The following is a 17,925-nucleotide window of genomic DNA, read 5'->3' as shown; positions in this document are numbered from 1 at the left end:
CAGGCTGGTCTTGAATTCCTGCCCTCAGGTGATCTGCCTGCCTTGGCAGATCCCAAAGTGTTGGGATTACAGGCAAATCCCAAAGTGTTGGGATTACAGGAGTGAACCACTGCACCCGGCCTTCTCTTTTTTTTTGAGATGGAGTTTCGCTCTTGTTGCCCAGGCTGGAGTGTAGTGGCACGATCTTGGCTTACCGCAACCTCCGCCTCCCGGGTTCAAGTGATTCTCCTGCCTCAGCTTCCCAAGTAGCTGGGATTACAGGCATGTGCCACCACACCTGGCTAATTTTGTTTTTTTTTTTTTTTTTTAGTAGAGATGGGGTTTCTCCATGTTGGTCAGGCTAGTCTCAAACTCCCGATCTCAGATGATCCGCCTGCCTCGGCCTCCCAAAGTGCTGGGATTACACGCGTAAGCCACTGCACCTGGCCCTCTTTCTTAAAACACGTGTAGTTGCAAAGTTCTAATGTAATTGCACAAAATAAATACTTTGGAACTCAAGGCCCAATCTGAAGCATTACAAGTCTCAAACATTTACTGTTACAAACTGTTTATCTACATATTTGCACAATATCATTGATCTTTGGTAATTACTCTTTGCAGCAACTAGAATCATTTTGTAATTTTCTTGTAGATTGCTATACTTGGTCAAATATTTATTGAGTGCCTACTATATGTCAGGTCCTATGATAACCACTTAGTTACTAAAAAGGACCATTAACTGCATTTTGGCTCACTTTAAACTTCAGTAATAAAATAAAACTTACTTTGTTTCTCAATCAATGCAAACCTTGTTAATTCATTTTCTCTACTTCAAGTTGCAGAGACTTCAAGTACAAGAAACAACATATTTTCCAATGGAGCTAATAATGCAGTTCCGTGTGGCCGGGCACAGTGGCTCATGCCTGTAATCCCAGCATTTTGGGAGGCTGAGGCGGCGGATCGCCTAAGGTCAGGAGTTCAAGACCAGCCTGGCTAACATGGTGAAACCCCGTCTCTGCTAAAAATACAAAAATTAGCCAGGTGTAGTAGTGCACACCCGTAATCCCAGCTACTCTGGAGGCTGAAGCACGAGAATTGTTTGAACCCAGGAGGCAGAAGTTGCAGTGAGCTGAGATGGCACCATGGCACTCCAGCCTGGGTGACAGAGGGAGACTCCATAACACACACACACACACACACACACACACACACACACACAGCCATTCTGTTGCAGTGACATAAAACCTCAACAGTATGGCTTTCTTATAACTAGGAATAAGAAACAGGAAGATTTCAACAAAAAATAAACTTACAAATACTGAAACGAATTTGACTGTCTGTGTTGTTTCAGAAGGCAGAATAAGCACCAAAAAGAAGTTATAGGAATGTAGACGGTAGATGTCAGCTCAAAATGAAACAAACCCCTGATCCGAACAACCTAACAGCACTGGTTTGAATACTCAAACAGCTGTCAGGACCACTTGCCTGGAATGTCCTAGAGGCAACTGGAGCACTGGAGGGAAGGTTAATTACTTGATACTCTAATATGCCTTTCAACACGGATTCCACAAACACAACAAAGCTGATTTTTCTCCTTTTGTTTTTTTCCTGAGACAGGATCAGCCTCTCACCCAAGCTGCAGTGCAGTGCAGTGGTGTGATCTCGCTTCACCGCACTCTCGACCTTCTGGGCAATCCTTCCGCCTCAGCCTCCCGAGAAGCTCGGACCACAGGCGCAAGACACCACACCGGGCTTTTTTTTTTTTTTTGGTAGAGACAGGGTCTCGCCATGTTGCTCAGGCTGGTCTCGAACTCCTGAGCTAAAATGATCCTCCCGCCTTGGCCTCCCAAAGTGGTGGGATTACAGGCATGAGCCACAGCGCCTGGCCGACAAAGCTGATCTTACTGCATTTGAGAAGCCAGGTAGTCAAGGTCAGGCTTTCCTGTCCCTGCTTTCTCCCCTGTGCCTGCTTTCTCCCTCTCCTATGTGAGCCAGCCCTTAAAGAGTGAAAACGGCAAGAGCCAAAGACGGGTTTTCCTCCTAGGGTCTCCCAGCGACCCGGTGCCCAAATACATTTGGATGATTCTCCTGCAGAAGGCCAAGGCCCTCCATTATGAAAACGAAGCGTTCGGCCGGGGGCGGTGGCTCACGCCTGTAATCCCAGAACTTTGGGAGACCGAGGCGGGCAGATCACCTGAGGTCAGGAGTTCGAGACCAGCCTGGCCAACATGGTGAAACTTCGTCTCTACTAAAAGTACAAAAATTAGCCGGGCGTGGTGGCGGGCGCCTGTAATCCCAGATACTCGGGAGGCTGAGGCAGGGGAATCGCTTGAACCCGGGAGACGGAGGTTGCAGTGAGCCGAAATAGGGCCATTGCACTCCATCCTGGGCGACAGAGTGAGACCCTGTCTCAAAAAAAAGAAAAAAAAAAAAAGAAAGGAAACGAAGCGTTCTATCCTGGAATGTTCTCCCATAGCAAGAAGGAACAGAGTAGCAGGAGACAGAGATACTTTGAAAGGAGGTGCGCTCTCAGGAGGGGAAAGCTGGAAGAGCGATTCCAAGTTTAGGAAATCTTGCAAGGCGCTGGAGCGTGGAAGGGCAAGGAGGAGCCAGGAGAGGCGGTGTGCAAGGCTGAGAACGGAGGGAGAGAACCGGCGTCGTGGATCTGCGGGTCCCCGGGCCGGCTGTACTAGGGCAGTGGGGAGAGGGCCGGGGTTACCGCGAGGCCGGGGCGCCGGACACCACGCATGCGCGGGGCTGGGAGCTTAGCAGGGCGCGCGGCTGCAGCGGTCTGGGCAGACCGCCCCGGCCTCGCCCCGCGCCGGCTGCGGCCGCCCCCGCCCTAGCGCGGCGGCCGGGCTCACGCTAGTCCCCTCCCAGCCGCCCGGAACCCCGCAGCCCGGCCAGACCCGCCGAGGCCGCGACGCCGGCGTCAACAGCGACTGCGACGGCCCTGGGAGCGCGTGAGGCTCCGGGGTCGCGGCGGCGATTGGCCGGCCGCGGCGCCCGCTCCCAGAATGCAGCGCATGGCGCGTCATTGAAGAGAGACCATGATGGCGGCGGCGCTGGGGCCCCCAGAAGTGATCGCTCAGCTGGAGAACGCGGCTAAAGTTCTGATGGTGAGGACGCCGCGCCCCTCAGACCCCGGGATTCGCGGGCCCCCGGTCGGCCCTGCCACTCCAGGCCTTGTTGCTCGCTGGGCTGGCGACTGGCAAGGGCCTCCAGGGAGCCTGGAAGTGGAGGAGGAGGTGGCGGTGGCGTGGCGCAGGATTCTTCATCCTACTTTCCTCCTGCCGTCGTCCCCTCCTTCCAGGAGCTGTCCCCTTCCCCTGGCTGCCCAGCACCCCCGTCGGGCGTGGGAATATAGTGGTGTAGCAAAGAGGATTTCTTCACCTTACACCCTGCTCCACAGACTGGGTCGCAGAGCAAGGCGCCGGGAAGGAGGTTGGGGTTATCCCTGTAGGGCTTCGGTGGGGGAAATTTGTAGGGCTGTGTGAGCGCTCTTGGGGAGTTGGTGTCGGGAGGGATTGGATGGCACAGCCCGGGTGCTGTTAGCAATCCTTGTTTCCTGTGCATTCGGATCCTCTAGCGCTTCGCTGACATGCAGCCACCTCTGGAGTAATTGCAGCCGGCAGCACGTGGAAGGGCCGGGCCGGCTGGAGGGAGGGAGGGGAATCGTTGAGACCAAGGTCATTGGGGCAAAACTTGGTCTAGTGCTAAGCTCCTTAAAGCTCCCGCGATTTGGAGAACTGAGTCTATGCTACTCTTTGACTTCATGCTTACACTACAATAAACAGTTCGATGAGGTTGTTTACTAAGGGAATTTTAGAAGGCCGAGTCAAAGGATAAAAGTATTACATGCAAGGAGGAGAAGTAAGGATAAACTACGTTCAGTTACTCGGTAAACAGTGTTTGTATTTGCTGGCTTAGCTTTGTTTTTGTAAATTATGACTTCGGTGTTTGTAGATGTTTTGGGAAGTTAGAGGTTCATTTGATAGCTGGATTGATTCAGACTTTCTAAGAATTGGATGCAGCCAGCTTTGTTACCTTTTTGGACTTTTTTCCTTTTGGTTTGGTGTTAGGGTGTTTGAGCATCACATTTAAGAATATTCGAACTAATTCTAGCGTAGTTTGTAGTTCTAATATTTTACATCAGATATTTTTGTTTCTTTAGAAATCGAGAAGTCTAATAAAAGCAGGATTTACTTGCTTCATTATGAATGTTAATGTACGTTTTGTCACAAAACAGACTAGTGAAGGTTTTCACACTTTTGCAAATTAAGCAGAAGTAACTAGCTAGTATTCCCCTTAATACAAGATTCTTAAAAATCCCTGACATAGACCGTTTTGTAAAATTCCTGAAATTTTCCTAGGAGCTAGGGCCTCTGTTTTCATTAGATTCTGGAAGGAGTATGCCACCCAAAACACGGCTGTAGTTCTTACACTGATCAGGTAAAATCAGTGTCCTTCGTCATTGGCTTAATATAAACTAGTGTTTGTGTTTTCCAATATCTTCCCTCTTCCCTGGCAAAGCTACTTATCACCTATAAGGAGTAGGTGAGAAGAATAGTAGTAAGTACCGTTTATTGAGTGCTAGATATTGGGCTTGAGGCTTTACATACTTTACATATTTTATTAATCTTTGCAACAGCTTTGCTTTACGAGGTTGAGAAAGTGTAAGTGGCCCGGGTTACACAATTACTAAGTGGCTGAATTAGGTCTTGAACTCAGTTCTGTCTGGCTCTAAAGCTGTGTGTCTTTCCACTCTACCCCATCTGTCATATGTTGTATAAATAATTTGTCTAAATGCTTTTTATCTTTTCAGAGGAGAGGGGTATTGAAAAGAGTGTTATGTTATTAAAAACAGGAAATTACAGCCGGGCGCAGTGGCTCATTCCTGTAATCCCAGCACTTTGGGAGGCTGAGGTGGGCGGATCACTTGAGATCAGGAGCCCAAGACCAGCCTGGCCAACACAGTGAAGCCCCATCTCTACAAAAAATACAAAAATTAGCCAGGCGTGATGACTGGCACCTTTAATCTCAGCTACTCTGGAGGCGAAGACAGGAGAATCGCTTGAACCGGGAGGCAGAGGTTGCAGTGAGCCGAGATCATGCTGCTGCACTCCAGTCTGGGCGACAGAGTGAGACTTCATCTCAAAAAAAAAAAAAGGAAGTGACTTTTTGGAAATTTCCACTTAAGTTTTCAGAAATTTGTACCGAAGATGTGTAGAGTAGTTATTGTATTATTTCTTAATATGAAAGCTGTATTCCAAATTATTAATAGCTACCATTTATTGAATACATACTGTGTTTGAGGCACTGTGCCAAGCCCTTTACATATATTATTTTTTATCTCCGGTAACTCTGTGAGGTAGGTATTATTACTTTCATCATCTTTTTTTTTTTTTTTGAGACCAAGTCTCACTCTGTTTCCCAGGCTGGAGTGCAGTGGCACGATCTTGGCTCACTGCCACCTCTGCCTCCCGGGTTCAAGCAATTCTCCTGCCTCAGCCTTCCGAGTAGCTGGGACTACAGGTATGTACCACCACACCCAGCTAATTTTGTATTTTTAATAGAGACTGGGTTTCACCATGTTGGCCAGGCTGGTCTCGAACTCCTGACCTCGTGATCCACCTGCCTCGGCCTCCCAAAGTGCTGGGATTACAGGTGTGAGCCACCACACCTGGCCTGTTACTTTCATTTTCATTTTACAGGCTAAGGAAACTCCAACATGTAGATGCTAAGTAATGTACACAGATTTACACAGCAAGGGGTAGAGACTCTGGTTTGTCTGTTACCAGTCTGTGGTTCTTAAGCTATAGGGTACTGGGAACAGAAAGGAGGTAAATTAATTCATCTTTGGCTAATTAAGGTTGTTAATGCTCCTTCAATTATTAAGCATTAAGCTACATATTTTAAACAGAGTGATCTTAGCATTTATCCATCTGTGGGTCTGAATATATCTTATGGAAAATTGCTGTATTTTAACTGTTAATATGCTTTGAGATTCAAAATGCAAATAGTGATGTATTTTGTAATTATTTTTGCTTAATTTTTCATGAGGTAACTCATATAGTTGTTTTATGGAAATCAGCATAGAATTTTAGAATATAGAAGAATCTTAGATCTTTTAGTACAGAGGTCTTAGGGAGTCTAGGATGAATATCAAGGAAATTGTAACAAATTTTTTGGTGTAAACGTACATTTTTAGTAATAGGGTCTAGAGCTTTTATCACTGTCTCTGAGAGACTAGAAACTGAAAAATAAGAATCAAGTCTAAGCATTCTCCCTTCCGTGCTACAGATGGGGAAACTGAGGTTCAAAGAGGTAGAAGTGACTTACCCAAGGTAGGTCACAGAGCTAATTCATGATATAACAGGCTGAGATCACCAGACTCCCCTTTCAGAACTTTTACTCTTTTTTTTTTTTTTTTTTTTTTTTTTTACTTTTTTTACTCAACCATGTTGGTTCTCAGTCAACATATACTATAAATGTTACATTTTATTACTTGATGGAAAATGTCTAAATATGGTACATCTGCATTCAATCAATTTAGGTTATTGGATAAGCTGCCAGATAAAGTAGTACAGTCGTCCCTTGGTATCCATGAAAGGTTAGTTGCAGAAGCCGCCTCCACCCATGGACATCAACCATGCATTGATACTTGAGTACCCCCGATCCCCTCCCTTTCTTTTGATACAGGGTCTCTGTTGCCCAAGCTGGAATACAGTGGCATGATCATGGCTCACTGCAGCCTTGAATGGGTAATTTTTTAAAAATATTTTTTTGTAGAGAGGATTCACTATGTTGCCTAGGCTAGTCTTAAGCTCAAATGATACTCTTGCCTTGGCCTCCTAAAGTGCTGGAATTATAGGCAGAAGCTACTGTGTCCGGCTGAGTTTCTTATATGATATAGTATGGTAATTGTGTATGACCTATGCACATCCTCCTGTATACTAAAATGTAGGAGGTGTTTTGATTTTAGAGACAACATTATTGAAAAGTTTAGTGTTCTTATAGTATTGATGCTACATTCATTTGAAGTCCAAAGAGTGCTTTATTTATTGTCTTGAATTTTCTTGGTTTTGTTGCCCTGTCTTCATTAAGTTGTTTTGGATTGTCCTTAGTGATTGTGTGTAGCGATAATATAAGATAGTGCAGAGCACACATACTAACTGATACATTATAGAAAAGTAATTTTTATAGGTTTTTTTTTTTCCTTTTTCTTTTGAGACAGTCTTACTTTGTTGCCCAGGCTGGAGTGCAATGGCGCAATCTCAGCTCACTGTAACCTCTGCCTCCCAGGTTCAAGTGATTCTCCTGTCTCAGCCTCCCAGGTAGTTGAGACTGCGGGTGCCTGACACCACGCCTGGGTAATTTTTGTATTTTTAGTAGAGATGAGGTTTCAACACGTTGGCCAGGCTGGTCTTGAACTCCTGATCTCAGGTTATCCTCCCACCTTGGTCTCCCAAAGTACTGGGATTAACAGGCGTGAGCCACCGCACCCGGCCTATACCTTTGTTTTTAAACCAGGATGGATTTAGTGAGTGTAAATCCAACTTTAATAAAGGAGATTCGTGACTGGTTTTCATAGATTTTATTATAGTGGAATCTGGTTAATATCTTCTAAAATACTTGCACATCTGTAGTCCTATAGAAAAAATTTTGTTTTCATTCTCATATCAGTCCTGTGAAGTAAATAGGATGAGATATTCCTAAACCTTATAAATGAGAAAACCTGGCCAGGCATGGTGGCTCACACCTGTAATCCTAGCACTTTGGGAGGCCCAAGTGGGTGGATAACCTGAGGTCAGGAGTTCGAGACCAGCCTGGCCAACATGATGAAACCATGACTCTACTAAAAATACAAAAATTAGCTGGGCGAGGTGGTGCATACCTATAACGTAATCACAGCTAATTGGGAGGCTGAGGCAGGAGAATCACTTGACCCCAGGAGGCAGAGGTTGCAGAGATTGTGCCATTTCACTCCAGCCTGGGCTATAGAGCGGGACTCTGTCTCAAAAAAATAGAATAAATAAATAAATAAATGAGAAAGCCTGATATTCAGAGATGGCAAATGATTTGCCTGTTGTCATATAGCTAGTTTGGATCTGGAATCCAATTTCTGGCCATTGATTTGTTTTAGAACATTTCTTCAGTATATAGAAACACAGCATGTTAGACACTATGCTGTGTATGCTGAGGAGACGGAAGAAGCACCTTCTTTTCAAGGAGTGGAGAAAGGCAAAAATATTAGCAAATGTTGGTTGGTAAAGTTATAATAGAAGTAGGTACAAACATCTATCTTAGGCTGAGATGGGGACTGAGAAAGGGCTTCTTGGAATAGGTAACCCTTAAGCTGAATCATGAAAAATAAATTGGAGTTTTCTAGTTTGATAAGCAGTATCCCAGGTAGAGATATATATTTTGGGGAATATAGTTTGAGAGAATATAGTTTGGGGAAATACAGTGATTTGAGGAATATTTGAGCATTTATATAGTAGATATTTCCTGAGACCTTCAATGTATAAGGTACACTGCCTTTATTTTTTTGTAACCACAGTACACATGTCATAAAAATGAAAATTTTAATTAATTGAACCTACTTTTCTTATTTGAAAGATGCATTATAGTAAGTATGCATTTTTGTTTATTTCAGCCCTGTCTTGTAGTACCTGCGGTGGCACTAGATATTAGAAAACTGGCACAGCATTCTTTTTCTCAAAAAAGCTAATTAATAGGAAATTTATATTTCAAATTCAGTTCAATTAAATGTGTATTTGCAGTTGGACTTGTGTCAAACTAATTGGAACCTAGCCAGTGATCCAGAGAAGAAATGTGAAAAGACATTTGAAATCATCCATAGATGCCTAAAAGGCAGTTGTTAAAATTTAACAGCATTTTATGATTAAAACAATTGGATAAACTAGGAATTGAAGGGAATTCTCAATATGATAACAAATAGTTATCTGAAACCATGTATTAAATGATGATATCCTCAGAAGTAAAACGGGAGTCCTAATATAACTGTTATTTAACACCTTCTGAAGGGTCTAACTGATACAGTAATATAAAAAATGGGAATAAGTGCAGATATTGGAAAGAAAGGCCAAAAAATGATTATTTGCAGGTGATACGACATTTCGGAAAAAAAGTTTAAGCAAAATAACTAAAAGACTGTTGGAACCACTAGTTCTTTGGAAAGATGACCAGATATAAGAAAAATAAATGGGTTGCAAGATTTCCTTTATATCAACAGTGATCAGCTTAAAATTGGAAAAAAGATCCCATTCTATTAGAAATAAAAACTGTAGAAATAAATTATAGGGCACTGATAAGAAACATGCACCATTTTTATGAAGAACATGATATAGCTTATTTGCAGAATATAAAAGAGCTGAATTAAATGAAGGCTATGCTCCTTGGTCTGAAAGGTCAATCCGGTTAAGGTGGCAATTTCTCCCTCATTCATCTCTAAATTGAATATAATGTCAATCAAAATCTCTCTTTCCTCCTCACCCTTTTCTGAGGTGGGAGAAAAATTAATTGATTAGAAAATATTTCTGGAAGTCTGTGAAGGGTTTGGGGACTTGATGTAACAAATATTACAATGTATTCAGAAGCTACAGTAATTGAAACATAGCATTGGTATAGGAAAAGAATAGAAAGTTAGAATAGTCTAGAAACAGAACTAAGAATAAAATGGAATTTCACATTGTAAAGGTATAGGGAAGTATGCTACAAGTTTTCGATACAAGAACCTTAAATATATAGCTGACCCCCAGCTATTTCACTTCTGGCCATTTATTCAGTTTACGGAAATACTTGCTTATACACAAAGAATGTTTACTGTAGTATACTTTGCTGTAGTGAAGATTGAAACAGTGTAAATGTCCAGTTATACCAAATTGATTTAATATACTGGTATTCTGTATAATGGAATTTTATGGAACTCTTAAAAAATATGGTATATCTAAAATGTGATAGTTTTTTTTTTAAATGGGAAACCTGAATGAACATGGAAAGATACTCAAAACGAAAAATTGCAGAATAGAATATATGATCCCATTTCTGTTTTCTAGAAAAAGTTCTGTATATATTTGTATATGCATAGAAACGGAAATGGAAGGCCTATACTAAACTTCTTTTTTTTTTTGAGACAGAGTCTTGCTCTGTCGCCCAGGCTGGAGTGCAGTGGTGTGATCTCAGCTCACTGCAACCTCTGCCTCTCAGGTTCAAGCGATTCTCCTTCCTCAGCCTCCCAAGTAGCTAGGATTACAGGCATGCACCACCACACCCAGCTAATTTTTGTGTTTGTAGTAGGGACAGGGTTTCACCATGTTGGCCAGGCTGGTTTTGAACTCCTGACCACAGGTGATCTGCCAGCTTCGGCCTCCCAAAGTGCTGGGATTACAGATGTGAGCCACTGTGCCTGGCCTATACTAAACTTCTAAGAATGGCTACATAGGGAATGAGATTGCACATGGGAGGAGTGCTTAATATAGTTTTAATATAGTTTGAATTTTTTACAATATAAAAATTTAGACCATAAATTAATACTCCGTTTTAGTAAATTTCAAAGTTGCATGCATTTCTATTTTCTTTTCTTTTCTTTGAGATGGAGTCTCACTCTGTTGCCTAGGCTGGAGTGCAGTGGCGCAATCTCAGCTCCCTGCCACCCCTGCCTCCCGGGTTCAAGCAATTATCCTGCTTCAGCCTCTAGAGTAGCTGGGACTACAGGTGCACGCCACCATGCCTGGCTAATTTTTGTATTTTTAGTAGAGACAGTATTTTACCATGTTGACCAGGCTGTTCTCAAACTCCTGACCTCAGGTGATCCGCTCGCCTCGGCCTCCCAGAATGCTGGGATTACAGGCGTGAGACACCACACCCAGCCTGAATGTTGCATGTGTTTTAAAAAAATCTACCTTTTTTTTTTTTTTGAGATGAAGTTTCACTCTTGTTGCCCAGGCTGGAGTGCAATGGTGCCATCTCGGCTCACTGCAACCTACACCTCCTGGGTTCAAGTGATTCTCCTGCCTTAGCCTCCCCAGTAGCTGGGATTTACAGGTGCCTGCCATGATGCCTGGCTAATTTTTTGTATTTTTAGTGGAGACGGGATTTTACCATGTTGGCCAGGCTGGTCTCGAACTCCTGACACTCCGGTGATCCACCTGCCTTGGCCTCCCAAAGTGCTGGGATTATAGGTGTGAGCCACCACACCCGGCCAAAAAAAAAATCTACTTTTAAAATCTACTTCCTTGAATGTCCTGCAATTATTTTTATGTTGAAGAATTCAAAGCTGTATCATGGTTCAGACTAAGACTAGGTTTGTGGTTTTGCATTTATAGACTTATAAATACAAATGCAGGGCGTTCCATTTCCACAGATTTGTTTAATCACTGCTAAGTATAATATAACCTTGTGAATAAATAAAAGGAAAAATGTCTTTTGAGTGAGAAAGAGCTAATAGAAAACTAATAAACTTTATTCTGGAAAAGAGACAGGGATTCACACTTTCTCTTTTTGTAGTTATGGGAAACATTAGGACCATTGTAATTTGACAATATTTTAGAGTAGGGTTTTTCAGAGTTTAGAGCATGCATAACCAATCTTAGGGTGATTATTAAAACTTCAGATTTCTGGCTGGACACAGTGGCTTACACCTGTAATCTCAGCACTTTTGGAGGCTGAGGCGGGCAGATTACCTGAGGTCGGGAGTTCGAGACCAGCCTGACCAACATGGAGAAATCCTGTCTCTACTAAAAATACAAAATTAGCCGGTGTGGTGGCGCATGCCTGTATTCCCAGCTACTCGGGAGGCTGAGGCAGGAGAATCGCTTGAACCCAGGAGGCGGAGAATGCGTTGAGCCAAGATCGTGCCATTGCACTCCAGCCTGGACAACAAGAGCAAACTCCATCTCAAAAACAAAACAAAACAAAAAACTGCAGTTTCCTTTGCCTTACCTACAAAGGTTCTAATTTAGGAGGCCATGTTTCTTTCTTTTTTTTGAGACAGAGTCTCACCCTGTCACCCAGCCAGGAGTGCAGTGGCGCAATGCATGTTTAGGCTCATTGCAACCTCCGCAACCTCCGCCTCCCAGGTTCAAGCAATTCTCCTGACTCGGCCTCCTGCGTAGCTGGGATTACAGGCACATGCCACCATGCCCGGCTAATTTTTGTATTTTTAGTAGAGACGGGGTTTCACCATGTGAGGCAGTTTCACCATGTTGGCTAGACTGGTCTCGAACTCCTGACCTTGTGATCCTCCCACCTCGGCCTCCCAAAGTGCTGGGATTACAGGCATGAGCCACCACGCTTGGCCATGGAGACCGTGTTTCATTCCATATCCTCATCTTTTTTGTCTTTCTTAGTGGGTCTGAAGGGTCAGTATAGTGAGTGGGTGGCCTCTGCCTTGTATCTGAGCCATAAGACTGTTTCTGTCCACTGTCTTTGTTGTCCAGCCAGGGCTACCTACATAATTTGCAGGGCCCAGTGAAAATGAAAATGTAAGGCCTCTTGTTCACAAAAAGCAGGGGAAAAGTGCCATTAAATGTTGTGAAATATAAAGCATTTTTCTTTAAAAATGTTTGCACCTTGTGAGGCTTTGGATAAGTTACTGCCTTTCCAGCTTCTTTTGACTCTTTTCCAGTTGCTTTTTCTCTTCATCAGCCACACTAGCTTTTTTGCAACCCTTCCCACTTGTGTCCTGTGTCCTGTCACAGGGCCTCTCATATAATAGTCCTTCTGTCTGGAATGCTTTTCTTCACTGTCACTTCCTCCTTCAGTTCTCTCAGTAGTCAGTTTCTCAGGGAAGCCTTCCTTAGCCTGCCTGAAAGGTGAGATTCACCTGTCCTTTTATAACAGTGTAGTTCTTTTATTTATATTTTTTTATTTTTTACTTTTTGGAGTTAGGGTCTTACTCTAAAACCCAGCTGGAATGCAGTGGTGTGATCATGACTCACTGCAGCCTCAAACTCCTGGGCTGAAGCGATCCTCCCCCCTTTAGCCTCCTGAGTAGGTGGGACCACAGGTGCACACCACCACACCTGGCTATGTTATAATGTTTTTGTAGAGACGAAGTCTTGCTGTATTGCCCAGGGTGGTCTCAAATTATTGGTAGTTCTTTTATAACACCTTATTCATGTGATTGATTAATGAACGTTGGTCTCTCTTGCTGGACTCTAATGTATATTTGTTCAGGGTCCCTGTTTGCTTTTCCTTGATTATGTGTGTCTAGTACAGGGCTTGGCACCTTGTTGCTCACTAATATTTGTTGAATGAAAAAGGATGAATAAATGAGGAAGGGAGTAGTGTGAAATGAGACTAGGGAGATAGAGGCTGGGTTATCTTAAGGTTTTGTTTGCTGTAATAATTAGCTTGAATTCACAGAGTATAAAATTTGGCTGGGCATGGTGGCTCACACCTGTAATCCCAGCACTTTGGGAGGCCGAAGCAGGCGGATCACCTGAGGTCAGGAGTTCGAGACCAGCCTGGCCAACATGGTGAAACCCCATGTCTACTAAAAATACAAAAAATTAGCCAGGCATGGTGGTGCATGCCTGTAATCCCAGCTACTCAGGAGGCTGAGACAGGAGAATTGCTTGAACCCGGGAAGTGGAGGTTGCAGTGAGCCAAGATCGTGTCACTGCACTTGCAGTGAGATTGTGCCACTGTACTGCACTTGGAGTGAGCCAAGATTGTGCCACTGCACTCCAACCTAAAAGAGCAAAACTCTGTCTCAAAAAACAAAACAAAACAAAAAAAACTTGTCAGATTTGGGGTTTTGATGTTTGACTGGCAGCAGTGTGAAAATCCTGTCTGTAGCTCCACCTCCCTGGGTAAATGAGGCAGGAGAATTGCTTGAGTCCGGAAGTTCAAGCCTGGGCAACATAGCAAGACCCTATCTTTTTTTTTTGGAGACGGAGTCTTGCTCTGTTACCCAGGCTGGAGTGCTGTGGTGCAATCTTGGCTCACTGCAACCTTCGCCTCCCGGGTTCAAGCAATTCTCCTGCCTCAGCCTCCCGAATAGCTGGGACTACAGGTGTACGCTGCCACACCTGGCTATTTTTTTTTGTATTTTAGTAGAGACAGGGTTTCACTATGTTACCCAGGCTGGTCTTGAACTCCTGAGCTCATGCAATCCGCCCGCCTCAGCCTCCCAAAGTGCTAGGATTACAGACGTGAGCCACCACGGCTGGCCCAAGAGCCCGTCTTTTTTAAAAAAATTGAGAAATAATAACCACTACCTCAGGGAGTTAGTGCAAAGATAAAATGATTTAACATACATTGAAAGAAAAGTGTTTAGTATAGTGCCTGGGGTATAGTAAGTGCTCTGTAAATGTTAGCTGCTATTTTGTACTTTAATGTATCAAATAACATGGCATCAAATCAAGATAACCTTGTAGTAAGCACTTGATAAATACATGCTGAGTTAATTAGATTTCTTCTAGAGTAATGATAGCTGATAGAACTTTCTGTGCTGATGGAAGTGTTCTTTATCTGCTCTCTCCAATATGGTAGCCACTAACCACATTTGTCTTGAGCTGTCGTAACATGCTTAGTGTAAGGGAGCCACTGTGGTAGTGGCTACTGTGTTAGACACCACAAGTCTAGAGTGTGGCTGTTTGCTCTTTTTTTTTTAAATTGAGACGGAGTTTTGCTCTTGTTGCCCAGGCTGGAGTGCAATGGCGCGATCTTGGCTCACAGCAACTTCCACCTCTCACATTTCAAGCAACTCTCCTGCCTCACCCTCCCAAGTAGCTGGGATTACAGGCATGCACCACCATACCATGCCTGGCTAATTTTGTATTTTTAGTAGAGACGGGGTTTCTCTATGTTGGTCAGGTCAGGCTGGTCTCAAACTCCCGACCTCAGGTGATTGGCCCGCCTTGGCCTCCCAAAGTGCTGACATTACAGGCATGAGCCAACGCTCACAGCCTGCACCTTTTTTTTTTTGAGGCAGGGTCTCATTCTGTTGCCCAGGCTGGAGTGCAGTTGCGCAATCTCAGCTCACGCCATCCTCTGCCTCCCAGGCTCAAGCAGTCCTCCAGCCTCAGCCCTCTGAGTAGCTGGGGTACAGGCACACACCAACCATATCCGGCTAATTTTTGTATTTTAGTAGAGACAGGGTTTCGCCATGTTATCCAGGCTGGTCTCGAATTCCTGAGCTCAAGCAATCTGCCCGCCTCAGCCTCCCTAAGCGCTGGGATTACAAGCATGAGCCACCTTGCCTGGCCATGCTCTTTGCGTATTTCTTCTGATTTGTAAATACTGATTTCAATTTCTTTATTTCTTTTTTTTTTAGACAGAGTCTTGCTGTCTTGCCCAGGCTGGAGTACAGTGGCACAATATCAGCTCACTGCAACCTCCACCTCCTGGGCTCAAGCAATCCTCCCACCTCAGCCTCCCAGGTAGCTGGGACCTATAAGCATGGGCCACCATGCCTGGCTAATTTTTGCATTTTTTGTAGAGACAAGGTTTGTCTGTGTTGCACAGGCTGGTCTTGAACCCTTGGGCTCAAGCAATCCTTCCACCTCAGCCTCTCCAAAGTGCTGGGGTGACGGGCATAAGCCACCGTGCCCAGCTCCTGATTTCACATTTCAAACAATTCTTATAGGTTCTAGCTTATTATTTCTGGTTGTTGCATTCCCACTGTCAAAATGCAATACTGATTTTAGATATTAAATGCATCCTTAACAGGTTTCTGTCTTCTTATTACTTTTGGTTCTTTTTCTTGCTCTAGCATCAGCAAAGCATAATGCTTTTGACAACATTGGTGGCACACAATATTGGTGAAGAGAAGATGAATATTCTTTGCTTTGTAGCTATAAATCATTTTCATTTTTAGATTTATAAATGGCAATTGGAGTGATCAAAACAGTTTTTCATTAACTTTATATATACACCTACCTTTAGCATTTGCCCACTTACGAACTGTATCAAGCAAATTTTTTACACACAAATCATAAAAGATGAAAGAATGATATCACATGTCCTTTCAGTGAAACAGATTGTTTTGGGTTGTTGTCACAGAATATTGGGTAATGATGTAATTCTTGGGTAATGACTGTCTGAATGAGATTACCATATTTTTTTCCTTGGAAGTATGTTCGTTCATTGATTGTTGAGTTGGAGAAAATTCATTTAGGGCAGGATTTCTCAAACTTGCCATTATTAGCATTTCGGGTGGATACTTTTTGTTGCTGAGGGCTGGTTCATGCATTGTAGGATGTTTAGCAGTGTCCCTACCCTCTATCCACTAGTTGCCATTAGTGCTCCCCAGTTGTGGCAACCAGAAATGTTTCCAGACACTGCCAGATGTCCCTTGGGGGACAAAATTACCTAAATTAAGAACCACTGATATAACATCATCATCTGAAGACTCAAGGTCTGAGATGACACTTACGTGATCCATTTTACCATGATTGACAGAGTCTAGAGCAGTTCAGTCTGTAAAAACTTTCTGCAGTAATAGGAATATTCTGTGTTTGTGTTTTGCAATGTGATAATTTCTAGCCATGCACACATGGCACTTGAAATATCTCTAGTATATCTGAAGAGCTAAATTTTTAATTAACTTAAATTTAAACAGTCTCATGTTTAGTGGCTACCGCATTGAAGAACACAAAAAGAGTGTCTTTTTGCCGGGTGCAGTGGCTAACGCCTGTAATCCCAGCACTTTGGGAGGCCGAGGTGGGTGGATCACTTGAGGTCAGGAGTTCGAGACCAGCCTGACCAACATGGTGAAATTTCGTCTCTACTAAAAATGACAAAAAAAATTAACTGGGAACTGGGCATGGTGGCACATGCCTTTGACCCCAGGTACTTGGGAGGCTGAGGCAGAAGAATCGCTTGAACCCGGGAGGTGGAGGTTGCAGTGAGCCAAGATCGCACCGTTGCACTCCAGCTTGGGCAACAAGAGCGAAACTCTGTCTCAAAAAAAAAAAAAAAGTGTCTTTTTGCCTTCATCTTCTGACTTACCTCATAATTGTGAATGTGAAATGTCTTTTGTCAGTTTTCTTCTCTTTGTCATTATGGTTGGGAAATGAAAAATTCCTAATTCTCAGCAGTATTCAATGAAACCTTTCAAAAAAGACCACCAGGCTGGGTGCAGTGGCTCATGCTTGTAATTGCAGCATTTTGAGAGGCCAAGGCAAGCAGATCACTTGAGCCCGGGAGTTTGAGACTGGAGTGGGCAACATGGCGAAACTCTGTCTCTACAAAAAATTAAAAAAAAAAAATTATCCATGTGTGGAGGCCTGCACCTGTAGTCTCATCTACTCAGGAGGCTGAGGTGGGAGCATTCATCGAGTCTGGGAGGTCAAAGTTGCAGTGAGCTATGATTACAACACTGCACTCCATCCAGCCTAGGTGACAGAACAAGACTCTGCCTCAAACAAAACAAAACAAAACAAAACCCCCACCAGGTATCTTTTATATCTTCTTAAAAGATCATGCCATATACTTGGGGCAATATAGTAAAAAAAATTGAGGGTAATGTAATAGAGTTGATTTATTTAGTTATTGCCTCTCTCTTCCATATCATTTCATCATTCATTTTCTTATTATTTTAGTCTTTTCTTTTTTTTTTTTTTTTTTTGAGATGGAGTTTTGCTCTTGTCACCCAGGCTGGCATGCAATGGCACAATCTCGGCTCACTGCAACCTCTGCCTCCCAGGTTCAAGCGATTCTCCTGCCTCAGCCTCCTGAGTAGCTGGGATTACAGGCGTACACTACCATGTCTGGCTAATTTTTCTATTTTTAGTAGAGACGGGGTTTTGCCATGTTGGCCAGACTGGTCTTGATCTCCTGACCTCAAGTGATTCACCTGTCTCAGTCTCCCAAAGTGCTGGAATTACAGATAGGCGTGAGCCACTGTGCCCGACCTCTTTTTTTTTTTCTTTTTCTTTTCTTTTTTGAGACAGAGTCTGACTCTGTTGCCCA

The 17,925-nt window shown here is 43.5% G+C and overlaps 1 protein-coding gene across 2 annotated transcripts in view; it reads left to right on the top strand.

Annotated features, from left to right (window-relative positions):
* The first annotated feature begins 2,726 nt into the window (after positions 1 to 2,726).
* The window catches only part of XPO4 (exportin 4), a 124,877-nt gene continuing 109,678 nt past the window's right edge, over positions 2,727 to 17,925 (top strand). The window contains exon 1 of one of the 2 annotated variants that reach the window (XM_054447269.2): positions 2,727 to 3,098. In XM_054447269.2, coding sequence (XP_054303244.1) covers positions 3,030 to 3,098 — 69 coding nt within the window. In that variant the 5' untranslated portion in view covers positions 2,727 to 3,029. The remainder of the gene's footprint in view (positions 3,099 to 17,925) is intronic. The other variant, XM_054447270.2, reaches the window with a different exon arrangement.

This window comes from Pongo pygmaeus, chromosome 14 (genome assembly GCF_028885625.2).
Source record: "Pongo pygmaeus isolate AG05252 chromosome 14, NHGRI_mPonPyg2-v2.0_pri, whole genome shotgun sequence".
Lineage (NCBI taxonomy): Eukaryota > Metazoa > Chordata > Mammalia > Primates > Hominidae > Pongo > Pongo pygmaeus.
Note: the sequence above shows the minus strand (reverse complement) of the source record. Positions and strands in the feature narration are given on the sequence as shown.